The 27,666-nt window shown below is 52.2% G+C and overlaps 1 protein-coding gene across 1 annotated transcript; it reads right to left on the bottom strand.

Annotated features, from left to right (window-relative positions):
• Positions 1-1,037: 1,037 nt before the first annotated feature.
• On the bottom strand, positions 1,038-11,794 carry LOC309415068 (RAB6A-GEF complex partner protein 2-like; the record flags this gene model as incomplete). The annotated part of the gene is given in 10 exon segments (XM_082012469.1): positions 1,038-1,261; positions 1,487-1,632; positions 1,634-1,653; positions 1,898-2,025; positions 2,434-2,443; positions 2,447-2,580; positions 2,660-2,809; positions 6,591-6,655; positions 7,045-7,206; positions 11,499-11,794. Coding segments are annotated over 10 exon segments (1,146 nt in total). The 5' UTR covers positions 11,606-11,794.
• Between the last annotated feature and the right edge of the window lie 15,872 nt (positions 11,795-27,666).

Genomic DNA, 27,666 nt, shown 5'->3' with positions numbered 1-27,666 from the left:
CCAGCCGCCCCAGCAGCCTGCCCCAGCTGGTGCCATGCCTGTGTTGTGCACAGCCTTGTGTAGATTTTTCTGTTCTTGCAATAAAGTTATTAAACAAATAGGAGGTCTTGAGCCTGTGATGGCGTCCAGCACCAGGAATGGTGTAGGAATAAGGCTCTTTGGAAGGCCGTTTTGCACATTCAGATATTTATTAGATTTCCATGCAAAGAGGAAAACTTTTCAAAAAGTTTGGTAGAAATGGGAAGCTGGCTGTTGAGCACAGCTCCTGAATGCACAGCATGCATTCACTCCAGCTCCCCAAGGATCCCAAGACCAGCAAGATGCCTTCGCACCCAGGAGCGCAGGCAGAGAACAGCCGAGGCACTCGGTGCTTCTCAGTTTTGGATCATGACTATCATGCTGCCACAGCATGCGGCCACATCCAGGACACCAGCATGTGCCAGCATCGCAGGGCTGTCCTGCCAGGACCTGCCTCCTCCAGCTGAGGGTAACGGGGGCGCTGGGCTGTGTGCATGAAACATCCTTCCCAAGAGGCAGGATGTGTGCCAGGGCAGGAGAGCAGGCTGCCAGGTGGCCAGCATGTCTCACCTGGACACCAGACCTCTGCTTGAGGGGTCTCTGCTTGTAGGGGCACAGCCTTCACCCAAGGCTGGTATGGGGCTTCACCAGAAGAGCTCCACTCTCCTTTCCCTGGGCTGGGCCCTTCCCTCTTGGAAGCCCCTCATGGGGTAAAGGCACGTCAGGCCGTTCCCTGTGAGGCAGATTTCCTTTCAGCAAGTGCTGGGACTCATGCCCTCACCCAGGCAGGAAGGGTCTGGCTCCCAGCCAAAGTCTACAGCACAAGACACCGCAGCAAGTGTGGCACTCCTCCACCCACAGGCAGGACAGACTCACCTGGTGCCTACCTGGGCATCACAGACAAACCCAGGGGGACATTGGGGTGTGCACTCCACAGCGCACCGGCAACAGTCCTGCCTGCCATTCCCACCAGCAGCACACACCTGCAGCACCACAGACCCCTATCAACTCTCCCCACTTCAGATGGTGATGGAGTTGGTGCTGGAGAACTGAGATATATAGGAAGCCGGGATGGGGTTGGTGGGAAAGACTTTGATGGGCAAGTCACAGCTGAAAGTGTTCACTTCAATCTGCTCCACCCCAGTCCAGGTGATGGCCCCCAACTGGCTCCCACAAATCAGGCAAGTCCCCACCGACTCCCCAGAGATCACAAACTTGAAGTGCAGCCTCCACTTCAGGGACACTGTGGGCAAGAGGAGGGTCAGCAGCCAACACCACAAGGGACAGGGACAGAAGCTGTCTTAGCGCTGGCTGTTCTGGCAAGGGGACACGCAAATAAGCCCACTCACGAAGGCCAGCTCCCTCCCACACAACACAGCCCTGCAGGGCAGTAAAGGCAGAACTGGGGACATTGCAGTCCTCCTACAGAGACCAGCAGGGGTGGGTCCCTTCCCTGGTGGCCACTAACCAATGTTGGTGGTAAATCCTGGGGTAGAGCTGAGCAGGATGGGCAGGCTGAAGCTGCTCTGGGCCGTGTGCAGGCAGGACTCCTGATGGTGGGCGTGTGTGCTGAAGGAGATGGGCTGACCCTGCCGGCACTGGAACTCCTCCTCTCCTTTGCAGGCTCACGGAGAACTGCAGGGCAATCAGCAGGGTGCTCGCTCTCACACACCCACACAGCCCTGGCCCAAAGCCCTGCGGCCTCCATTTCCCAAACGAGCTCAGAACTGGAGCCCTTCCCCACCTTATACCCCAAGGGGACCTCAGCTGGGTCGCACTAGAAACCCCACAGCAGCCCAGTGCCACCCCAATCCCTTCTCCCTCTCCCCCACCTGAAACCCCTGCCTCTCCCCACAGTGACCCTGAAACCAGCACTGACCTGCAGACACGGGATGTCTCCTTCTGAGAAGTTAAAGGTCCTGATAATACCCTCTCCAATCTTATACATGGTCTTAAAGATGCAGAACGTCCCCACCTTCCCACAGGTGTTGCTGATGTAATACAGGTCTGTGGAGCAAGAAGAGGGGGGGACTGGGTTGCAGCAAGATGAGGCTCTGCTCCATACAGCACTCTGGGTTAATCAAAGATCCCAGAAGAAATGACCCCACATCTGCTGCTTGGGTGTGAAGGACGGGCCCTGGAGGCAGCATTCCTTTTGGAAACACCTGCAATGAGCAAGAGCAAACCACACACTGGCTGAAATACGCTGGGGAGAAGGTCTCTGGCTGAATTAGGAATAGCCTGAGACTGGCAGGGAGAGCCTATGGGGAAACTGATCCGAGCAGATCCTGACAGAGCTGCTCCACAGCCCCAGTCAGAGCTTTGCTTTGCCAGCAAGAGATTTTTGCAGCGAGCACTGAGCTGTGCTTCACACCCAGGTTAGGACAGCAGGTTCAAGCAGGGGAAATGACCTACGCAGGCTGTGTCAGGAGGTGGCCGCCATGAGCAGTTCTGTCACCAGGTCTGCCAGACAAGAGTCTTTCTTCAAGCCTTCCTCCTCCTCCAGGAAGGGGTTTGAGGGCACAACAGCCTCATCCTGTGGGAACTGGTAATCCTTGAGCCCTGGGAAGAAGGTGAGAGCATCATTTGGGCAGGATGCAGCCAGGCCTGTGTCTGCAGGGAGGGCAGTGCGTGGCCTTACCGTGCAGCACAAGGACGCGGAAGGGTACGCATAGGAGTTTGATGGAGGAGTCAACATGCTGACAGCTGATGGTCAACTTGTACACATACTTCACTGACTGTCCCCGGAAAGAGGGAGGGCCATCTATGGGCAGAGTCTCACAATACGAATCTGCAACAAGTGCAGAAAGGTTTGCTTTCCAAGGCCAAAAGGAAGTTCCTGGAGCTGTTGCTTGCAGACTCCCTGTACCAATGGTTAGGAACAGCAGCGGGGCTGAGCTAGGGACAGTGCCTGGTGCTTTCTGCCATCTCTTCTTTCCCACAGCAGGCCAAGCACATCCCTGGCTTCCCTGTACCAGTGCACTGCTCCTGACCTCACATCACATGTGCTGTCATCCAGACATTGCTTCCAACACATACAACCACACACACTAACTCTGCCTCAAAAGAATGTGAAAGATGTAAAATCCAGGAACACAAACACAAGAGCTAAACTTACTCATCACGAGTTCAACCTGAATTTGCCTCTGCACACTTCCTTCGCACACCGCTTTCATGATGCAGTCACACGCTGCAGTTTCCTCAGGGCTCTGCCCCGTTTACGCACAAACAATACTGAAGGCAGAGAGGTGCCAATCGATACCTCATGCCTCTTGATATTTGCTTTACACAAACCCCAAACTCAGCAACAAAAATTAGTTTCTTCCTGTGTTTTTCTCTGAAGCACCAGGTCTAAACGGCCAAGAAACAATTAAGAGACCTTCACAATAACCTGTAGCATATCCCCCTTGACAGACTGATGACTTAGATCACAAAGCCTCTGACTCTGAGATGCCAGGGCCTGGCTTTATACTGCATTCAGCCCTCTCGAAGCCCCTTGGCCACCACACAAGCCCCAATGCTTCTCGAGGCAGTGCAAACACTTCTACAGCTTTCCCAAACTGCATGCTGTATAATAAGAAAGGTGCAAACAGTGAACTGTGGAAAGTCTCCACCTCTCTAGCTTGGCCACCGTGATGCAGATACACCCTGCCAGAGGAAGGGCAGCATCCTGCTGTGAAACCACAGATCCTTCCTGATGTCTGGCACATCCTAAACATTGAGGATTATATTAAAAGCTAGGGTTACACTTTAAATATAACTTTATTTAAAAAATCAGGACTGGAAGGAGCCCGTGCTAACGCGTAGCACCCACAGGCTCTCACACCTTAAAACACAAGGCTGTCCCGCTGGACCAGGGTGCAGATAAAGCTGAGAACTGTCCTGACAGGGAGGAAAATCGGATATTTCCAAGGAAGGTTCAGGAGCGCTGCAGGAGACTGCTGTAACTCCCTGTACCAGGCTTAACAAGAGTGCTCACAAAGGCCTCCATGCCTAGTGAGGATAACCCGAGCAGAGACCACCACTGTCTGAGGAGGATAGACAGTTTGCTACCTGGTGCAGGAATGTCAAGGCTCGTAAAGTCCCAGCTTCCGTGCAGATCCCAGAAGGAAGCACATTTCTGGCACTACAGATGCCTTCCTCTACCCACCCACTGTACCCTCTGTCTGGGCTCCCGGCCCGTGTCTAGGCTGCCTCCATTTCCTCCCCTCTCTGTGATCTACCAAATATTTAAAGGTATTACAAAACCAGAGAGGAGGCAAAAACAGCCACAGAAATTACTTGAGGGCTTGAGAAAATGTTTTCTGGTGACAAATTGACAAATTTTAAAGAGTTCAGTCTGGGCAATGTGTCAAAGGGATGGGAGGCAAGTCAACATCAACGTATAGGCACCATAACAAGGGGAAGATATTGGGGAATAAGCTGGTCAGCAACTGAAAACAAGGCCTTTTATCAAGAGACAGACTCACACAACCTCAGCTATACGCGTCAGCTCTGGCTACAGTTTAATAACATAGTGCTTTGCTGAAACAGAATTAAGATTTCTTGGGGGTTTTTTGCCTTTCCAAACTCAAAACTTCTGAAAAACAGGAAATGAAGAATTAAGATACACACCCACACAGCCTCAACTCTGCCTCCACAGAGCTGGCAGGAGCCCCCAAGAATGATCTGCAAGCGTGCCAGCTGCAGTCTCATGTGAGAGGAGCAGCACCACATGCCAACGGGATCGGTGTGAACAGCCTGGCAGAGCCAGGGCTGTGATACAGGGGTTTCAGTGCTAAAAAGCCCAATACCACACACAGCAGCATCGCTGCATGACACATGCAAGGGACGTGTGCATCACACAACCAAGGGGAAAGGCTCTAACATATAGTCAAGGAACCTCAAAGCATAGAAGAGTTTGTGTCCTTCTTATGGAGCTGCATCCAAGCACAAGGTAGATGCAGGCTCAGTGTCACCCAGTTGCAGAGTGAACACACACAATACAACATCACTCCGAGGGACAGACTATCGCTAGCTTAGCTGGGGGCTGAACAGCTTCTGCCTGCAAGGCCAGAGCACAAGGAAACCCTCTCAATCCATCCCAGCCACCTGGAGGTTGGACTGTAGTCACTGATCTGTTCTCCCAGAGGCTGCCAAGCCTGCTTGAGATGCTCCAGGAAAAGGGGCTTCCCCCTGCTCCTGGGGAATGGATGCTCCAGTCCCACACCTGCCAGCAGCGAGGAGCACAGGAGAATCCAGGTGAGCCTCAGGCCAGCTGAGATTTCTGCCTCCTCCTCCCTGGCATGTCCACTTTCAGAAAGCACAGTGGACCTTGGCTCTGACGCAGCAGGGCCAGCTCCTTTCACCCGCATGCTGCTGTAGAATAGTAAGTAAATAACTAAACATTCTCAGATGGTAGGCTTTGCAGTTTAGGACACATAGCTCCAGACAGCACTGCCCCACCCTGCTAACCACCTAGCCAAGCCAGGTTGGTTTCGCCCTGTCCATCTTTCCCTCCAGCCAGGCCCCTTCAGGCCTAGAAAGGCAGGAGGTCCCTGCTTCAAAACCAGCATGTTACAGGCCATGGCTCCTTGGTCTCACTTGCAGCTCTGCTCTCACCTCCTCCCCAGAGCTCAATGCTCCAGAGGAGCTCCCTCCACCACAGGCACTGCCTCTGCTCCCTTTGCTCTGTGACTTGAGAGGTCTCCATCACCCATTTCCAGCAGTGCCCTAGGACAACTCGAGGAAGCCATTCACATGCAGCCTGCAATGCCTAATGTTATGCTGCTGCTGGACCACAGGCTGCTGGAACACAAAGGAGATCTGACATGAACTGACAGGCTGGGTCATGCAGCCACCGACCAAGAGACAACAGCACATATTTGTATTTTCACAGCTATCTATCTACTCAGGTAGGAGTCCCTGATAGAAGCAGATGCCTGAACTAGAAAAATGAGTTGCTGCAAATTCCCTGTGAAAAGGATGAAAATGTCTCTAAACAGCAAAAGGGAAAGTAGTGAAGGAGAGCTTAAAGGGGGCCCGCTGGAAGGACACCGTTTGAGGGCTTTGGAGACATGGAGAGCTTTGAGCCAGAGAAGATGAGAAGTGCTCACTCTTATGGCAGAAAGGCCAGGAAAACTAGAACAGGCAGAAGACTCTCTGATCTCCAGGACAGCCACAACCTGAAGAGGAAACATGGACCTTTGGAGGAATCCAGCCTAAATCCCAAGAATACTCCAATGTGGCTGAAGACATAAAGGCAGGGAAATGCAGGTGTGTGTATCCATTCCTTCAGCTGCAGCCAGGTATTTCAAAATGTCTTATGCCTCACAGCTACACAGTGGACCTGTGGCAAAAAGGACACGGGGCCAGAGGCAGGACTGAGGGGCACACACAGCCCTCATACGGTGGAGAACACACTCTGGACGATGCAGCAGGGAGCAGTTCCTTAGCACTCACACTCCTACCGAGGCACCTCGCCTTCCGTGAATGCCAGGGTCTCCCACTTGCAGCACTCAAGTCTGCAAAGCCAGCTTGAGTGCGGGGCTCCCCAGAGGTGAGCTCTCTGAGTAGGGGAAGACAGGACTCACAGGACTTTGACTCCCCGGGATCCAGTCGCAAGTCACAGAAGAGAATCTTTGGTGGACAGGATACACTGACCCTGCTCTCCTGGAAGAGAACCACCACCATGTGAATGCTGCCCAGCCTTGGGGCCCAGGCCAAGGGGGGCACTCACCACACCCAGGCTAGCTGGGCCTTAGCCTTACGGGGAGGAATGGGGAGGAGAAGGGGTCAAGGAGGAAATATCTCATGCCCTGGTCAGATCATGAGACATTGCCAGAACAGCTGGACTGACAACCCTCACGGTTCATTCCAAGCTAGCACCACTTTGATCTTGTTATTAATGAGGTCCTGCAGCAGCCATCACCAGGGAATTACACAAGGAAAGCAACACGAACTTCCTGCTCACTTCTATGTGTGCTGTCCTCAGACACACATTATAGTCTGCTTGATTCCTGCTCGCTGTGCTCTCACCGTCCCTACCTAAGGTAACAGGGGTAGCACTCACCTCTGTTGGGGATGAGGATTGTCTCATTCTCTGCCTGCATGTCGCGCTTGCTGCCATCAGAGGGAGGGAGTGCTATCCAGTTCTCACTGGCATGAAACTGGCAGTGGATCTGGGCTCTGGCCCACGCCAGCATCTCACTGAGAGCAAAAAAAGAGCAACACTCATGTCTACACTTTAAACCTGGATTATAGCAAATGTGAATTGGGAGAAGAGCAACTCTTGCTGCTCAGCTCCATGCAGGACTGTTTTTCTGGAAAGAAGGCAGCCTTGCTTCACTGTCACTGAAGCCACTCTCAAAGCCCCCTTCCAAAGAAGCCTTCAGGGCAAGCTTAAGCTGGGGTGCTGACCCGAAGCCACTTCCACCCCAGCCGCTGACAGCAGTTTCACCCAAGACCTGGCTCTGTGGCCCAAGGACTCTTGTTTAGCAGCAATTTTTGCAGTCTGAGCCACACCACCTTGGGCACAGCACAGACATGGAGCGAGGGGACACCCCTGCCCTGAGAAGCCCACTGTACATGCATGGCAGAAGACAGCAAGCAATGCAGGTCAGCAGCCACCCTGTCCACAGCGAGAGAGATGAGGTGGGCTGTGCTGAACCCCACAGAGATCCTCCAACAAAGACGCTGAGGTCAAGCGTCCCAAGATCCAGTCCAAAGCCTTACTCACTTGGTCACCTTTCTCATCATGCCTGTCCAGCAGGGCACAGCTTGGGACTGGTCACAGACTGCACTGTTGAGAGGACAGCTCCAGCTGTTGTGTATGGGCCAGGCCTAGCAGAGGACTTTTAGCCATGAAGAGCTAAATCCCAAGACAGAAGTGACATGCAGAGCAGCACTCTGAGGCATCTCTGGTGATAACATGACCATCAGGGAAGTGGGTGGATTCAAAAGCAACAAATATCTGCAACCTGGGCCCAGCTGCCCCTGCCCACAGCACCACCTAGCTCCTCGAAGCTTGACACTCCCCAGGGCAGGCAGGGTGCAGATGTGCTCCCTCCCCACAGCATGGTGCCCCTCAAGAACATCAACTTCTGGTCAAGTCAGACCAGAGAAGGACACTTCTGGGCCAAGATGAGGCAGCACCGTGGCTGCAGATACCTCTCTGGGCTGCACCACTCCTCCCACAGCTCTCCAGGAGACAAAAATAAGGCCACATTTACTGCCCTGCTTGAGACCGGGCCATTCTCAGTGTCTATCACAAACTCCTGGGGTGTCTACAACTATACCAGCAGCACTGGGTTCGGGGCTGAACCCCCAGTCCAGCTGGTAAAGTGGGGAGATCCCACCAGAAAACAAGCACAATGGCCATGTGCTTTTTACAGAAGATGACTCCGGGCAGCCCAGGCCCCACACAGAGGGCACAAGCACCAGCCTGGTGTCCACCCTCTGCTCACTCTCAGGGAACCCTGGGCCTGGTGTGTGCCTGCCGTTTCTCCCCTCCTGTCTGCCAGCCAGCTTCTTTGGGATGCCCCTTGCCCTCACCCACCTGCTTAGGCAGTGGTTGAACTCAGGCTCTGGGCAGCCCTCCCCATCTCTTCTGCAGGCCACCCCATAGGCATAAGGTTCTTGTACCTGAAACACTACTAAACTTGACACTCTCCCTGCCCATGGTATTTATTATTTTCTCCTCACGATGCAAGGGATTTGCTGAAAGATATAGGGGAGGTTGAAGGTGTCATTTTGCCCCCTCTCTGTACAGCCACAAGAATTAGTTGCATCCAACATGAAAAATAGTCTTGCATTTTGGACTCCACTACGACCTCAGCTGTTCCACAGGGTATTTCCCGTGGTATTACTGACCCCTTTCAGTTTCCAAAACCCTTATCTATTTTTATTTCAATAGCAGTCTCATTAATTTAGCCAGCATCTGATTCCTCTGGTGTTTTCTAACATCATGATCTGATTAGCAAGCACTGACACCAGAGTTTTAGGTGGCAGAGGGGTTTTTTTGTGGCACATGGGTATCTCTCAATGTGACACATCAGAGCAGTTAAACATCTAGACAAACCAGAGAAAAAGGCATGCTGCATTTGTTTCATCTGATTAATTATGCGATATTTGATCTTTAGTATGTGCTGGCCACCTTCACGCAAACACACATTGGATACTCTACCTTTACCTCTAACCCTACAATTGTAATTCTGTATCTTCAAAAGTACCAGGATGACTTTTCCATAAGGGTTTTCTGTCATAAGGTATCTGCTATATGGAAACAGAGAAATGCTCTTACTTAAGAGACAATGTTTACTAATTATATATAAGCTTAGCATGATTACTGTACCTTCAAACGCAGTATTTTGAATTTTATTTTTCAGTATTGCCCAACAATATGCCACTGGATTGTTTTCATTTTTTAACCAGACTCACAAACAAAAGTTGCATGTGCCTTCCTACTGGCAGACCTGGCTTGTCCAGCTGGCAGGGCACAGAAGGATCCTGAGCTGGTGCTGAGGTCACTTCCCTCTTCTCTCACTTCCCCCTACAACTCCTGCTGTAGCCCATAAGCGCTGCACTCCACACAGCCTTTGGGCAGAACAGCTTTGTTTCTTGTACGCCTTGTACACCACAATCAAATTCACTTTCTGCCATTTACTTATTGTCCTTCAGTTCTGTTCCTATGCTTGAAATACATGCCTCTCGGTTCCTCCACCTGCGTCGCAGCTTTTGATAGCCCCGAAAGCTTCTAGTCCCCAATAGGTCTATCTGCCTGTTGCAGTGACTGCACTTTGATCTGGCTACTGCCTTTACGCAACCCACAGCTTCAGTTTCCAAACCAACAATCTATTTGGTGTTGCCACTCGTATGACTTAGCCAGGTCTCATCATTTGGTCACCTGCTTTTTTATTTTAAAAACTTTCCTTTTTCCAAGAGGCAGTTTTCTACGGACCAAAACATGCCTGAAGTTCCCAAATGAAGCTCCTGTAACTGCTGCAAACCTCCAAAACTGCTCCACCTGGTACCTTTGCAGTCCCACATGTTTCAGAACTAGGAAAAACAGCACTGTCACTACACAAGACAAAACTCTGGGAAGCTAGATGCTTATGCCATGGCTGAATTTGAAAGTTTAATTCATCAGAGAAGAGGAACCAGGAAGAAAAGATAGAAAGTTAAGGAAGGCAATAAAAAAAGAAGCTCTACAGCAGTAGTACAAGAGACTGCTTTGCTGGTGCTGAGACTGCAAGCACTGGAGGTGGGTCCATCAAAACAATCACTTGTGAAACGTGTACTGGCGATGAAAAGATGCTGAACCTGACAGAGCTGGAAACAGACACTTCCCGGGAAGGACCCAAGATGAGAAAGCACTCTTCGCTCCCCGGGGAGAATCAGACAAGGCCACACACTCAGCGGACACGGAAGCTTCAGGTGACTTATGATGTGGAGTCACCCCCTGTGAAACAATATAGGAAGTTCCCATCTTCTCACGTTTCCTCAACACCTATTTCAGGCATGATAATGATAAGGGGAAAGGCAGTGTGCAAAGGCTGGGCCACAGAAAATGCTGCCACAGAAGGCTGCCTCTTCCTCCCTCTAGGCACTGCTTGCCCCTTTGCCAGCTCTGGAGGCAGGGATCACACTGATATCTCAGTGCACTGCCAGACAGAGTTCCTTCTATAAATGTAGAAAATAATGACGTCTGGATGTTGCCCTGTGAGACTGTCACCCTGGTGTAACTAGATATCTTGCTTTGACAGCCAGTTTGGCTTCATTTTCTGTCAGTAACCCTGTTGCTGAGGGCTCACCTGAGGGGCAGTTAAGAGCATCTCTAACTGCATACCTTTTTCTCATCTCTTTCTTGGGGGCAGAAAACCAGAATAATTGTCTCAGTTTCATCCCTGAAAAAGTGATGGTGCAAAGCGCCCTTAAGGGAGTGTAGAGTAATAGGGCACGGACTCTGGCGGGGATTCAGGCCAAAGACCTTTATTGCTACAAGTGTCCGCTTTTTATGCAGTTACAGCTCTTTCACGCGCCACAAAATACATCCTGGTTGGTTACCACACACAGTCCACGCGCTTCTCCACAGTCAGGATTTGCTGCCTGCAGGTGTCCACGCGCTCCTTTGCTTCCTCTTAGTTGTTTACCACAGCTCCTTCTCCTCAAGGCTGAGCCCTGCAGGTGTCCATCTGTTTACCAGCTTCTCAATGCCACAGCTCCTTCTCCTCAAGGCCGAGCCGTGCAGATGTCCAGCTGTTTACCAGCTTCTCAATGCCACAGCTCCTTCTCCTTAAGGTCGAGCCCTTGCAGGGTGATCCCAACAAGGGAGTACCTTGGGTAGGGAAGTCACCAGTGGCTGAGCTGGCACCATTGCCCCACAACCCAGCCATAACTACACCTGGCTGCTTGGAGGGAGGGCTGTTCCCTCTGGAGGGAACCTTGCCCTGCCACCACAAGGTTTCACATGCAGAAGGGCCCACTGGCACAGGCTGCAGTACCTGCTGATGGAGGTGGACGAGGCTGATAACAGGTTGATAAAAGTAATCACACACTCCAGCACCTCCCCTGCCAGGAATACAGCCAGCTTGACCAACACCTCAATCATGGCTTGGACAGCCCTGCTGCACGCCTGCCAAAAAGAAAACCAACAGTGGGTATGGAGAGAGGGCTGGGTGCTTATAACAGCTGGGGAATGGCAACAGCCAGGCGAGGCACATGCACATGGGGAGGTCAGGGAGAGCCCCAGCTCTAGACACAGCACAGAGACATGTACAGGGGTCAGGGACAGCCCTGGCCTTGCACATATACACACAGGGGGAGCAGAGATAGCCCCAGTTCAATCCCCCCGCCAGGTGTACAGGGGAAATGCACACAGCCCTGGTCATACACATCCATCCATCCATCCATCCATCCCCCACCCCCACACAGATGTGGAGGGGTCAGGACATACTGCTAGGGGTGAGGAACAGCCCTACACCCCGCCCCCACCCCAGGAACTCAGGGACGGCCCCGACCGCAAACACACAAACACCCACGAAAGGTGCCATAGATGGTCCCGGCTCGGCGCACAGGAGTGCACGCCCCCTGCAGCCACAGCCCCAGGCCCCAGCTTCCCTTCAGCTACTCAGTAGCTCTCCCGACCTGCTCGGCAGGACTCGGGGCTCACTTGGGAACTCTCTCTCAGGCTCCGCTCAGCAGTGCTCGGTTGGGCGCCCTAGGGATTGTGGGTCGTGCTGGTGGCAGGGTGAGTCCGGGTTTCTGGACACGCTTGGCAGCGCGCGGAGCGCTGTGCTCCTCGGGCGTGGCGTGGTGCGGTGGCGCGCGCGATGAAGAGGGAGCGCACGGAGTAGTGGGTGGCGATGGTGGCGGCGGGGCTGCTGGTGCGGCGGTGCGAGGGGAGGCGAGGGGGCTGTCCCGGGCCCAGGGTGTGGTAGCACCGTGCCACACCCGAGCTCCCTGGTGCTGGTGAACAGCTCGCCCTGGGGAAGGACCACGATGCCTGGTACATGGAGGGCAGGGCACAGTAGATCACGGATAGGCCCTAGGTTGGAGGTTGCTGCTCTTCTTCTGCCCTGAGCTGCTGGCACCCACCTGTCTCTCAGGTGCCAGCACTGGTGCAGACTGGCTGAAGCTGGCTTAGGGGCAGCACCCAGTGCTTGGCCTCCCCATAACTGGTCAGGAGCTGGGATGGGTTTGAGCATTGTTTCTGGGGGTGAGGTAGGTAGGGAGACCCCCATTTCCCACCCTCGAGTCCTGTTGCTTGTGGCCATCACTGCTGCATCTTCCCTGGCCAGTATCAGGTGTTCAACCCCTTGCATAAGGCACCTTTTGGCAGACAGAGATTAAACTCAAGGTTAATTAGGAGGATTTTTAGATGCTATGTGCTATAGCAGGTTTGGCAATGGGGACTTCTCCCAGAGCATGGCAGGGCCAACTTTCACAGAATCACAGAATCATTAAGGTCGGAAAGGACCTTCGAGATCATCAAGTCCAACTGTTAATCCAACACCACCATGCTCCCCTAAACCATGTGCCGAAGCGCCACATCCACATGTTTTTTTAATACTTCCAGAGATGGTGACTCCACCACCTCCCTGGGCAGCCTGTTCCAATGCTTGACCACTCTCTCAGTAAAGACATTTTTCCTAATATCGAATCTAAACCTCCCCTGGCACAACTTGAGGCCATTTCCTCTTGTCCTATCGCTGGTTACTTGGGAGAAGAGGCCAACACCCTCGTCGCCACAACCCCCTTTCAGGTAGTTGTAGAGAGCGATAAGGTCTCCCCTCAGCCTCCTCTTCTCCAGACTGAACAGCCCCAGTTCCCTCAGCCGCTCCTCATAAGACTTGTGCTCCAGCCCCCTCACCAGCTTCGTTGCCCTTCTTTGGACATGCTCAAGCACCTCAGCATCCTTCTTGTAGTGAGGGGCCCAAAACTGAACACAGGATTCAAGGTGTGGCCTCACCAGTGCCCAGTACAGGGGCACAATCACTTCCCTACTCCTGCTGGCCACACTATTTCTGATACAGGCCAGGACGCTGTTGGCCTTCTTGGCCACCTGGGCACACTACTGGCTCATCTTCAGCCGAATGTCAACCAGCACCCCCAGGTCCTTTTCCGCCGGGCAGCTCTCCAGCCACTTTTCCCCAAGCCTGTAGTGTTGCATGGGGTTGTTGTGACCAAAGTGCAGGACCCGGCACTTGGCTTATTAAACCTCATACAGTTGACCTCTGCCCATCGATCCAGCCTGTCCAGATCCCTCTGCAGAGCCCTCCTATCCTCCAGCAGATCAATACTCCCACCCAACTTGGTGTCATCTGCAAACTTACCGAGGGAGCACTCAATTCCCTCATCCAGATCATCTATAAAGATATTGAACAAGACCAGCCCCAGAACCAAGCCCTGGGGAACACCGCTTGTGACCGGCTGCCAGCTGGGTTTAATGCCGTTCACCACAGCTCTCTGGGCTTGGCCATCCAGCCAGTTCTTTACCCAGCGAAGAGTACATCTGTCTAAGCCACAAGTCACCAGTTTCTCCAGGAGAATGCTGTGGGAGACGCTATCCAAGGTTTTACTAAAGTCCAGGAAGACAACATCCACAGCCTTTCCCTCATCCACTAGGTGGGTCACCTGGTCATAGAAGGAAATCAGGTTGGTCAAGCAGGACCAGAACCCATGCTGGCTGGGCCTGATCCCTTGGTTGTCCTGCAGGTGCCCTGTGAGCACTCTCAAGACCAACCGCTCCATGATCTTCCCCTGCATGGAGGTCAGGCTGACAGGCCTGTAGTTCCTGGGATCCTCCTTCCGGCCTTTCTTGTAGACGGGCGTCACATTGGCAAGCCTCCAGTCTTCTGGGACCTCCCCTGTTAACCAGGACTGCTGATAAATGATGGAGAGTGGCTTGGCAAGCTCCTCCGCCAGCTCTCTCAGTACTCTCGGGTGGATCTCATCAGGCCCCATAGACTTGTGGGTGTCCTGGTGGCTTAACAGGTCCTTAACTGTTTCCTGCTGGATTATGGGGAGTTTATTGTGCTCTCCATCCCTGTCTTCCAGCTCAGGGGGCTGAATACCCTGTGGATACCTGGACTGGCTATTAAAGACTGAGGCAAAGAAGACATTAAGTACCTCAGCCTTGTCCTCATCCTTGGAGACAGTGTTCCCTGCCATATCCAGTAGGGGATGGAGATTCTCCTTGGCTCTCTTTTTGTTGTTAATATATTTGTGGAAGCATTTTATGTTATCCTTTACAACTGTGGCCAGACTGAGCTCTAGCTGGGCTTTTGCCTTTCTAATTTTGTCTCTGCTTGACCTAATGAGATCCTTGTACTCTTCTTGAGTTGCCTACCCCTTCTTCCAAAGGTGATAAACTCTCCTTTTTCTCCTGAGTCCCAGCAAAATCTCCCTGTTCAACCAGGCCGGTCGTCTTCCCTGACAGCTCGTCTTATGGCACATGGGGACTGCCTGCTCCTGTGCCTTTAAGATTTCCTTCCTGAAGACTGTCCAGCCTTCCTGGACCCTTTTGCCCTTCAGGATGGTCTCCCAAGGGACTGTCTCAACCAGTGACCTGAACAGGCCGAAATCTGCCCTCCAGAAGTCCATGATAGCAGTTTTGCTGACCCCTCTCCTTACTTCACTCACAACTGAGAATTCTATCATGTCGTGGTTGCTAAGCCCAAGACGGCCTCCGACCACCACATCTCTCACCAGTCCTTCTCTGTTTGTAAACAGCAGGTCCAGTAAGGCACCTCCCCTGGTGGGCTCACTCACCAGCTGCATCAGGAAGTTATCCTCCACACACTCCAGAAACCTTCCAGATTGTTTCCTCTCTGCCGTGTTATACTTCCAACAGATGTCCGGTAGGTTGAAGTCCCCCACAAGAACAAGGGCCAGCGAATGCGAGACTTCTGCCAGTCGCTTATAGAATGTCTCATCTGTCTCTTCATCCTGGTTGGGTGGTCTGTAACAGACTCCCAGCAGGATATCTGCCTCATTGGCCTTCCCCCTCATCCTTACCCATAAGCACTCTACTTGGTCTTCACAATCTTTGATTTCTATGCAATCAAAACACTCCCTAACATACAGAGCCACCCCACCGCCTCTCCTTCCCTGCCTAGCCCTTCGGAAGAGCTTATAGCCATCCATTGCAGCACTCCAGTCATGAGAAGCATCCCACCATGTTTCTGTGATGGCAACTACATCATAGCTGTCCCACTGCACAATGGCTTCCAGCTCCTCCTGTTTGGTGCCCATGCTGCGTGCATTGGTGTAGATGCACCTGAGCTGGGCTATCGATTTCAACTCTGGCACGCTACCCCTAGGTTCAACTCTAGTGAGCCTGGTTTTATCCCCTCCCCCCTCCAAATCTAGTTTAAAGCCCTCTCAATGAGGCCTGCCAGCTCATGAGCAAGAATCCTTTTGCCCCTTGGAGTCAGTTGCACTCCATCAGCTGCCAGGAGGCCGGGTGCCGTGTAAACCGCCCCATGGTCACAAAACCCAAAATTCTGCCGATGGCACCAGCCCCTGAGCCATGTGTTGACCAAGTGTGCTTTCCTATTCCTTTCAGCGTTTGTGCCTGTCACTGAAAGGATTGATGAATACACTTTGTGTTAGGGTGAGCTGGAAGTAACCAGGAAAAATGCAGGTGGGAAACAATGTTATCTTAACCTTTAAAACCCCTGCCCAGGTGCTGGTGGTGTTTGTGTGCCCATCAGGCTGAACATTGAAACCAATGATGGCGTGATTTATTTCCTTGTGCTTGCTTTGCATCTCCTGCCTCCGTTTTCTGAGCCCTTTCCTGCTCCTGCCTTCCCTCTGAGGGCTGGGAAAAAGTGTTTGGGGCAGGAAGCTGCGCCTCAGCCCTGCTCAATGTCCCTGGAGGTTGCTGCTTGCAAAGCTTATTTGTGCAAAGCCTGATGAAGGGGCAAATAGCAGATTGCTTTGGGGTGCACAGCATGCCAGTCTGACCTGAGACGTTCCTGGCATGAGCCTGGGCATCAGGGAAAGGAGAGCGTGGGTCCTGTGCAGGAAATAAAGGCTGCTGGAAAAGCTGCTGCGGCAGGTTGGGGAAGAACTGAGCATGTGAGAAAGCATGAAGTTCTGGTGGGATGACTAGGGAGAGGTGATCGCCTCTGCGCCAGCTTGGGGAGGCCACTCCTGGCCTGTTTTCATTGGGGTCTCAGAATGGAAGTGGTTTGTATCGGTCCTAGAAAAAGGTTTTAAGGTTCAAAAGACTGCTCTCAGCCTGTGCCACGTGGGGAGAAGCTGTCAGGGGAAGTTTGCTATTGAGATGGCAAAATAGCTCAAGCAGTGGCTGGCTGTAAACCTCAAACTTTGCCCACTGCATGCTCCTGGAAAAAAATGCTTTTTGAAATCCCTCCATCACCTCCTTTCCAAGGAGCCAGGATGCTCCACCAGGCTGTGCTGCAGCCATTGTGCCTGGGTATCTTATTTCCCATCACCAGAAACCTGCTGGGGAAGCAGCTGGGTTGGTTCTCTGACACTGGGTTTAAAAAAAAAAATAAATTTCCTTGAGAGAGAGAGCATGCTGCCAAAACCTTGTCTCAGCAGTGTAAAGCCAGGGTTGTCTCGGCTAGGAGAAGAGCAGTTGCAGCAGATGTAGCTTGAAGATAGCAGCAGGCCCTCATTCAAGGTGGTCGTGTAGGACAGGCTGGCTCTCTTGGTGCCCTGGACCTCTGCAGGCAAAATGTCCTTAAACAATCAAACATGAAGGTGAGTACATAGGAATGGAAAGCGGGCTGCAATCGGGTCCCATGACTGCATCCCAGAAAACGTCATCCTGAGAGGGTGTTGTGGTTTAACCCCAGCCGGCAACTAAGCACCACGCAGCCGCTCGCTCACTCCCCCCTCCCCCAGTGGGACGGGGAAGAGAATTGGGAAAAAAATCATGGGTTGAGATAAAAACAGTTTAATAGGACAGCAAGAGAGAAGGAAACAACAATAATAATACCAACAAAGGAATGTACAAGAACAAGTGATGCCCAATACAGCAATCGCTCACCACCGGCAATCGATACCCCATCCCCGAGCAGTGATTCCAGCCCCCCACCTAACTCCAGTTTATATACTGGGTGTGATGTCGTATGGTAGGGAATATCTCTTTGGCCAGCCTGGGTCAGCTGTCCTGGCCGTGTCCCCTCCCAGCTTCCTGTGCACCCCCAGCCTTCTTGCTTGCAGGCCAGCACGAGAAGCTGGACTGTCCTTGACTACTTAGCAACAACTCAAAACATCAGCACCTTATCAACATTTTCTCATCCGAAATCCAAAACATAGCCTCACACTAGCTTCTGTGAAGAAAACCAGCTCTATCCTGGCTGAAACCAGGACAGTATCCACCCCTTATTCCATACCATTTACGTCATGCCCGGGTCCTACACTTTTCAGTACATTCCAGTTATGCATTATTACTCTTCCTGTCTTTTAATATATACACACAAATACCATTCTCTTAGTCCATGGGCCATCACTTTAAAACGTCTGTGGAGTTCATTTGGTTCATGACTCTGGGCTTCATCCATCATAGCAGTCTCTCAGGGCAAGGGAGATGGTATGTGGTGTTGGATTGTTATCTGGCACGGTCCATGTCTGTGATCTGCAGGTCGAAGATGTCGGTCTCAAGGAAGTTGTTGGGCGCAAGCTGCTGAAGCCAGTTCTGGTTCCATCACCGCTGCACGTTGCTTAGTTTCAGTGAAGCTCATTCTTCATCAGTCTGGGTGATTCATACTGTAATACCATTGATATGGTAGATAGCAACCATAGTAGTAATGTCATACTGTATTGTGTAACAACTAACATAATACAATTCAAATCATTGAGTATTTTCACCCAAAATCAAATCTCCTTGAGGTACGCATTGCACTTCCCCATCCTTCCGCATTACCCACCAAGTGCACCCAGGTCCCTGGGCAAAGGCAATCCCACAAATGGGTTTGCCTTTGCCTGAGGCAGGAGTAACCCAGACTGTCTTCCCCAGCATATTTTTCATGTGCACCACACAGACTTTATTCCCTTCTACAGTACCTAAAATTTTTGATTGGGTAGGGCCGGCTCTATTAGTAGATCCCCTAGTGTTGACTAACCAGGTGGCTTTTGCTAAATGTTTATCCCAATGTTTGAACGTCCCACCACCCATTGCTCTCAGTGTAGTCTTTAACAGTCCGTTGTATCATTCAATTTTTCCGGAAGCTGGTGCATGATAGGGGATGTGATATACCCACTCAATGCCGTGCTCTTTGGCCCAGGTGTCTATGAGGTTGTTTCGGAAATGAGTCCCATTGTCCAACTCAATTCTTTTGGGGGTGCCATGTCGCCATAAGACTTGCTTTTCAAGGCCCAGGATAGTGTTCCGGGCGGTGGCATGGGGCACAGGGTATGTTTCCAGCCATCCGGTGGTTGCTTCCACCATGGTAAGCACATAGCGCTTGCCTTGGCGAGTTTGTGGAAGTGTGATATAGTCAATCTGCCAGGCCTCCCCATATTCATATTTCAACCATCGTCCTCCATACCAGAGGGGCTTTAACCACTTGGCTTGTTTGATCGCAGCACACGTTTCACCTTCATGGATAACCTGTGCAATAGCATCCATGGTCAAGTCCACCCCTCGATCCCGAGCCCATCTGTATGTTGCATCTCTTCCCTGATGGCCTGAGGTGTCATGGGCCCACCGAGCTATAAATAATTCACCCTTATGTTGCCAGTCCAGATCCACCTGAGCCACTTCAATCTTAGCAGCCTCATCCACCTGATGGTTGTTTTGATGTTCTTCGGTGGCCCGACTCTTGGGTACGTGAGCATCTACGTGACGTACTTTTATGACGAGATTCTCTAATCGGGCAGCAATATCTTGCCATAATTCAGCAGCCCAGATGGGCTTGCCTCTGCATTGCCAGTTGCTCTGCTTCCATTGCTGCAGCCACCCCCATAGAGCATTTGCCACCATCCATGAGTCAGTATAGAGATAGAGTATTGGCCATTTTTCTCATTCAGCAATACCTAAAGCCAGCTGGATGGCTTTCACCTCTGCAAACTGACTCGATTGACCTTGTCCTTCAGCAGCTTCTGCGACTCGTATAGGGGTCCATACAGCAGCTTTCCACCTTCGATGTTTGCCTACAATACGACAGGACCCATCAGTAAACAGGGCATATTGCCTTTCATTCTCTGGCAGTTTATTATATGGTGGAGACTCTTCAGCATGCGTCACCTCCTCTTCTGGCGATATTCCAAAATCTTTGCCTTCTGTCCAGTCCATGATCACTTCCAAGATTCCTGGGTGACTGGGGTTTCCTATTCGAGCCCGCTGTGTGATAAGTGCAACCCATTTACTCCACGTAGCATCAGTCGCATGATGTGTAGAGGGGACCCTCCCTTTGAACATCCAGCCCAGCACCGGCAGTCAGGGTGCCAGGAGGAGCTGTGCTTCAGTACCGATCACTTCTGAGGCACTTCGAACTCCTTCATATGCCACCAATATCTCCTTTTCAGTTGGAGTATAGCGGGACTCAGATCCCCTATATCCTCAACTCCAAAACCCTAGAGGTCGACCTCGAGTCTCTCCTGGTTTCTTCTGCCAGAGACTCCAGGTAGGGCCATTCTCCCCGGCTGCCGTGTAGAGCACATTTTTAACATCTTGTCCTGCCCGGACTGGCCCGAGGGCTACGGCATGAACTCTCTCCTGTTTGATTTGTTCGAAGGCTTGTCGTTGCTCAGGGCCCCATTTAAAATTGTTCTTCTTCCGGGTCACTTGATAAAGAGGGCTTACAATGAGACTGTAATATGGAATATGCATTCTCCAGAAACCCACAACGCCCAGAAATGCTTGTGTTTCTTTTTTGCTAGTTGGTGGAGACATAGCTGTTATTTTGTTGATCACATCCATTGGGATCTGTCGACATCCATCTTGCCATTTTATTCCTAAAAACTGGATCTTTTGTGCAGGTCCTTTGACCTTACTTTGTTTTATGGCAAAACTGGCTTTCAGAAGGTTTTGAATTATTTTCTTCCCTTTCTCGAAAACTTCTTCTGCTGTGTTGCCCCATACGATGATGTCATCAATGTATTGCAGGTGTTCTGGAGCTTCACCCTGTTCCAGTGCAGTTTGTATCAGCCCATGGCAAATGGTAGGGCTGTGTTTCCACCCCTGGGGAAGTCGATTCCAGGTGTATTGGACACCCCTCCAAGTGAAAGCAAACTGTGGCCTGCACTCTGCCGCCAAAGGGATTGAGAAAAACGCATTAGCAATATCAATGGTGGCGTACCACTTGGCTGCCTTTGACTCCAGTTCATATTGAAGTTCTAGCATGTCCAGCACGGCAGCACTCAGTGGCGGTGTGACTTCATTCAGGCCACAATAGTCTTCTGTCTCTTTTATGAGTTCTTCCTCTTCCTCCTCTTCAAGCGATGACTCGCTCTCTTCCCTCTTCCATCCTCGTGATGGCCCTGCTTCAGAGCACTCTGCCTCCTCACTCTCTTCCTCTGGCTCCTTCTTAGCAGAATCTTCCTCCTCCCTTACTAAACGAGCTGACTTCCACTTCCAAGATTTCTTCTTTTGTACAGGGGCGACTGATACTGGGACGGGCTGGTTCTCTGGTTCAGCTGCAACAGTCTGAGTAGCTACAGTGTCCGTTGCAGGGGTTGGAGTAGTCACGGTGCCTGTCACATTGTCATCAGACCCAGAGAGCCTCTCTCCCCTTTGCATAGTGTTAAATAGAGCTCGGCAGGCATGGGCCAGGCCCCAGCACATGGCAATGATTTGTGTCTCCTTGGAGCTGCCAGGCTGACAGCATACTTCTTCCAAATATTCTGCTAGTTTATCAGGATTCTGCACTTGTTTGGGAATGAAGTTCCAAAACACCGGAGGTGCCCACCGCCCTAGGCATTTGCCCATGCTGTTCCACACGCCCTGCCATTCATAACTGTCTAGCCTTGGGGCAGATCTCTGGGTGATATTCTTAAATTGCTTGCTAACCTTAGACAAAACCGAAACAGTGTTCCCCAGAAGTACCAATAGAAGTATTTTAACTACCCAAGGGTGTTCAAAATACTGAAAAGTTATTGTGATGAAGGAGGAAATGTTATGATAGAGGGTAGCAAAGGTACCATTCTGCATTTCCTCCATAAAAAGCCTTTCGGAGGCAGAAGTATAATTGCTAATCGTCTCCACAAGACAGTAGCCAAAATACAGTAACGGCTTTAGTACAGAGCTCAGATGATACCACATTAAGCTCAAGGTCAGTGTTCTAAAAACAAATCTCCCAGGCAAGACATTACTAATCATTGCAGAGTACAGCAGCCTGCAGAAACCAACACCGATCCTTAACATGTATGGCAAAGATGAGAGCATGATGCAAATCAAACTGATATCATGACCTGCAACCGTTACTATCTCAAGCCTTTTGGCCCCATGTTGGGCGCCAAAAAGGACTGTCGTGGTTTAGCCCCAGCAGGGCAACTAAGCACCACGCAGCCTCTCGCTCACTCCCCCCTTCCCCCAGTGGGATGGGGGAGAGAATTGGGAAAAAACTCGTGGGTTGAGATAAAAACAGTTTAATAGGACAGCAAGAGAGAAGGAAACAACAATGATAACAACAATAATAATACCAACAAAGGAATGTACAGGAACAAGTGAGGCCCAATACAGCAATTGCTCACCACCCGGTGATCGATAGCCCATCCCCGAGCAGCGATTTCTGCCCCCCGGCTAACTCCAGTTTATGTACTGGGCATGATGTCGTATGGTAGGGAATATCTCTTTGGCCAGCCTGGGTCAGCTGTCCTGTCCGTGTCCCCTCCCAGGTTCCTGTGCACCCCCAGCCTTCTTGCTAGCAGGCCAGCACGAGAAGCTGGACTGTCCTTGACTGCTTAGCAACAACCCAAAACATCAGCACATTATCAACAGTTTCTCATCCCAAATCCAAAACATAGCCTTATGCTAGCTTCTGTGAAGAAAACCAGCTCTATCCTGGCTGAAACCAGGACAGTGAGGAAACTCATGGTTTGAGATGAAGACGCGTTCCTGTGCAACCTGCCCTAGGTGATCCTAATTTGGCAGGGGGGTTGGACCAGAAGATCTTCAGAGGTCCCTTCCAACCCCTACCATTCTGTGATTCTGTGACAGTTTAATAGGTAAAGCAAAAGCTGCACATGCAAGCAGAGCAAAACAAGGAATTCATTCACTACTTTCCATGGGCAGGCAGGTGTTCAGCCACCTCCAGGGAAGCAGGGCTCCATCACGTGTAATGGTTTCTTGGGAAGACAGATGCCATAACTCCGAATGTCACAGAATCACAGAATCACTAGGTTGGAAAGGACCTGCAAGATCATCAAGTCCAATCATTAATCCAGTGCCACCATGTTCCCTAAACCATGTCCCGAAGTGCCACATCCACACGTTTTTTTGAACACTTCCAGAGATGGCGACTCTACCACCTCCCCGGGCAGCCTGTTCCGATGCCTGACCACCCTCTCAGTGAAGAAATTTTTCCGAATATCCAATCTAAACCTCCCCTGGCGCAACTTGAGGCCATTTCCTCTTGTCCTATCGCTGGTTACTTGGGAGAAGAGGCCAACACCCTCGTCGCCACAACCCCCTTTCAGGTAGTTGTAGAGAGCGATAAGGTCTCCCCTCAGCCTCCTCTTCTCCAGACTAAACAACCCCAGTTCCCTCAGCCGCTCCTCATAAGACTAGTGCTCCAGATCCCTCACCAGCTTTGTTGCCCTTCTCTGGACACGCTCCAGCACCTCAGCATCCTTCTTGTAGTGAGGGGCCCAAAACTGAACACAGGATTCAAGCTGCGGCCTCACCAGTGCCGAGTACAGGGGCACAATCACTTCCCTACTCCTGCTGGCCACACTATTCCTGATACAGGCCAGGATGCTGTTGGCCTTCTTGGCCACCTGGGCACACTGCCGGCTCATATTCAGCTGGCTGTCAACCAGCACCCCCAGGTCCCTTTCCGCCGGGCTGCTCTCCAGCCACTCCTCCCCAAGCCTGTAGCGTTGCATGGGGTTGTTGTGGCCGAAGTGCAGGACCCTGCACTTGGCCTTATGAAGCCTCATACAGTTGACCTCTGCCCATCGATCCAGCCTGTCCAGATCCCTCTGCAGAGCCCTCCTACCCTCCAGCAGATCAACACTCCCACTCAGCTTGGTGTCATCTGCAAACTTACTGAGGGAGCACTCAATTCCCTCATCCAGATCATCTATAAAGATATTGAACAAGACCGGCCCCAGAACCGAGCCCTGGGGAACACCGCTTGTGACCGGCCGCCAGCCGGATTTAACGCCATTCACCACAACTCTCTGAGCTCAGCCATCCAGCCAGTTCCTCACCCAGCGAAGAGTAAACCTGTCTAAGCCACGAGCAGCCAGTTTCTCCAGGAGAATGCTGTGGGAGATGCTCTCAAAGGCTTTACTAAAGTCCAGGTAGACAACATCCACAGCCTTTCCCTCATCCACTAGGTGGGTCACCTGGTCATAGAAGGAGATCAAGTTGGTCAAGCAGGACCTGCCTTTCATGAACCCATGCCGGCTGGGCCTGATCCTTTGGTTGTCCTGCAGATGCCCTGTGAGCACTCTCAAGACCAACCACTCCATGATCTTCCCCCGCATGGAGGTCAGGCTGACAGGCCTGTAGTTCCCACGATCCTCCTTCCAGCCTTTCTTGTAGACGGGCGTCACATTGGCAAGCCTCCAGTCATCTGGGACCTCCCCTGTTAACCAGGACTGCTGGTAAATGATGGAGAGTGGCTTGGCAAGCTCCTCCGCCAGCTCTCTCAGTACTCTCGGGTGGAACCCATCAGGCCCCATAGACTTGTGGGTGTCCAGGTGGTTTAACATGTCCTTGACTGCTTCCTCCTGGATTATGAGGAGTATATTGTGCTCTCCATCCCCATCTTCTAGCTCAGGGGGCTGAATACCCTGTGGATACCTGGACTGGCTATTAAAGACTGAGGCAAAGAAGGCATTAAGTACCTCAGCCTTGTCCTCGTCCTTGGAGACAATGTTCCCCACCATATCCAGTAGGGGATGGAGATTCTCCTTGCCTCTCTTTTTTTTAATATATTTGTAGAAGCATTTTTTATTATCCTTTACGACTGTAGCCAGACTGAGCTCTAGCTGGGCTTTTGCCTTTCTAATTTTGTCCCTGCTTGACCTAATGAGATCCTTGTACTCTTCATGAGTTGCCTGCCCCTTCTTCTAGAGGTGATAAACTCTCCTCTTTTCCCCGAGTCCCAGCAAAATCTCCCTGTTCAACATCTCTCACCTTGGCCCCCGGAGAGGCAGCAGACTTCCCTGTGAGTTGGGTCTGGTTGACATATTGGGCCCTCTGTACCCCTCAGAAGGGAGTCGCCTATGACAATCACCCTCCTTTTTTTCTTAACACAGGACGTCTTGATGCATGGGGCTGGTTGACTCACCCTAGGCACCCCCTTGGACGGACCTTCGTCAGGGTCCTCATGTTCCTGTCCCTCACGTTCCAGAGCCCCATGCCTGTTGTGTAAGGGCAGCTGGGATGGTGAGGGAGGCCGGGAGGGGATTCGCCTGCCGCCCCAAGCAGGGACCTGCTTCCATTCCCCCTCATCTCTTAGGTCCTCTCCTTCTGCCCGGCAGCAAGAGGACAGGGGATCCCCTGCTGCTTGTGGAGCCTCCACCAGCTGCCCCTGCTTCAGGGATGGCCAGGTGCGGCTCCACCAATCTCTCTCTCTCTCACACTCCCTAATGCTCCTCAGCCTCTCCACTTCCTCTTTCAGCTCTGCCACCAGGCTGAGCAGGTCACTCACCTGGTCGCACCGCACGCAGATGGTGTCCCCATTGGTCTCTGGAACAACCGACAGGCTCAGGCACTCTTTGCAGCCGGATACTTGGACAGCCGCGTGCCTGAGCGGGAGCTCTGTCTGTGTCGCCACATTCTTTCTGGCCCCGGTTTTCAGCCGAGTGGCAACCATGGCTGAGCCTCCTCTGGGAGGACGATGGCCACTTCTCAGAGAACCTCTAGTGCCGGGGGGGGACGACGCTGTACCCCGCCCGCACGCCTTCCCTGCACGCTCTACCCACCCTTCTGACGCGCCACGTCCTGTTCGCTGCGCTCCGGGTCGCTCGCGCGCCCGGGGGCTGCTCTTGTAGGCGAGGGGCTTTGGCCACCTCCGCCCTTGGCCCCGCCCATGCTGAGTCAGAGCTGCCGCTCATCAGGAGGGGGGGCACTCTCTCTCTCCCTGTGCTGCCGCCTTCGCGGTTTGGCCGCTTCGGGAAGGGTCCTTCGCTCCGTAGCCCTTCTTCTTCGTCCCAGCTTTATATACTGAGCATGATGGGAGGGTAGGAGGGCTCTGCAGAGGGATCTGGACAGGCTGGATCGATGGGCAGAGGCCAACTGTATGAGGTTTAATAAGGCCAAGTGCAGGGTCCTGCACTTCGGCCACAACAACCCCATGCAATGCTACAGGCTTGGGGAGGAGTGGCTAGAGAGCAGCCTGGCGGAAAGGGACCTGGGGGTGCTGTTTGACAGCCGGCTGAACATGAGCCGGCAGTGTGCCCAGGTGGCCAAGAAGGCCAACAGCGTCCTGGCCTGTATCAGAAATAGTGTGGCCAGCAGGAGTAGGGAAGTGATCGTGCCCCTGTACTCGGCACTGGTGAGGCCGCACCTTGAATCCTGTGTTCACTTTTGGGCCCCTCACTACAAGAAGGACGTTGAGGTGCTGGAGCGTGTCCAGAGAAGGGCAACAAAGCTGGTGAGGGGTCTGGAGCACAAGTCTTATGAGGAGCGGCTGAGGGAACTGGGGTTGTTCAGTCTGGAGAAGAGGAGGCTGAGGGGAGACCTTATCGCTCTCTACAACTACCTGAAAGGGGGTTGTGGCGACGAGGGTGTTGGCCTCTTCTCCCAAGTAACCAGCGATAGGACAAGAGGAAATGGCCTCAAGTTGCGCCAGGGGAGGTTTAGATTGGATAGTAGGAAAAATTTCTTCACTGAGAGGGTGGTCAGGCATTGGAAAAGGCTGCCCAGGGAGGTGGTGGAGTCGCCATCTCTGGAAGTGTTCAAAAAACGTGTGAATGTGGCACTTCGGGACATGGTTTAGGGAACATGGTGGCACTGGATTAATGGTTGGACTTGATGATCTTGAAGGTCCTTTCCAACCTAGTGATTCTGTGATTCTGTGATCTCTTTGGCCAGACTGGGTCAGCTGTCCTGGCTGTGTCCCCTCCCAGCTTCCTGTGCACCCCCAGCCTTCTTGCTAGCAGGCCAGCACAAGAAGCTGGACTGTCCTTGACTGCTTAGCAACAACTCAAAACATCAGCACGTTATCAACATTTTCTCATCCCAAATCCAAAACATAGCCTCACGCTAGCTTCTGTGAAGAAAATTAACTCTATCCTGGCTGAAACCAGGACAGAGGGATTTGGGGGCCTTAGAAGTTGGTGAATAATTTCTGGTGACCACACAGCTGAAAAGGCAAGAGTGTGTTGTTTTTGCTGGGGAGGAGTGTGTAGGAGCAGGGAGTGTTGTGGAAGAGCCTCTCTCCCTTGATGCCACCGTCCCCATGAAGCTAGGGGTACATGTCCTGGGGGAATAGTGCTCACTCCCCCACTGCCTAGGTTCTGCATCCCGTGAGCTGCTGGAGCAGGACAGGCTGTGGGCTCCCAGCTGGGGTGGCTTTTTCCTCTCAGTAGTACAGCACCAGTGCCTGTGGGTAGCTCAGGAATGTTCCCCACCACAAGGGCTCCTGTGCCCACCTGAGCAGCCACTTGGGTCTTGCCTGTCTGTTTGCTCAGGGACGTTCAGCAGCTGCTTCTAATCTGGTAGCTGGTTTCTGTATGCTAATTGTCTCCAGATGGAAGATTTAACTTGGGGTGGTTCTTTACCAAAAGCCAGTCCCTTATGAGTGCCAGCTTGGGAGTTCAACCTTGCTCTGCTTGCTTGGAGTGGTGCTAGCATATCCAGGTGTGGGTGTGCCCCTGTTTGTGTGTGTCTTGATTCCCAGGCCTTTGGGTGACAAATTATCTGATGGGCCTGGCTGTGCAGCCAGCATGTGAGTGGAGGTGAGTCCCTGGGATCCTGCCAGCTGCAGACAGCCAACACCGCCTCCTACAGGGCAAGGCTGCCCTGTGCCATCGGCCCCCAAGGATGTGACACTGGGATGTGGCAGGGCTGTGTGT

This window comes from Phaethon aethereus (assembly GCF_964289735.1).
Source record: "Phaethon aethereus genome assembly, chromosome: W".
Taxonomy (NCBI): domain Eukaryota; kingdom Metazoa; phylum Chordata; class Aves; order Phaethontiformes; family Phaethontidae; genus Phaethon; species Phaethon aethereus.
Note: the sequence above shows the minus strand (reverse complement) of the source record. Positions and strands in the feature narration are given on the sequence as shown.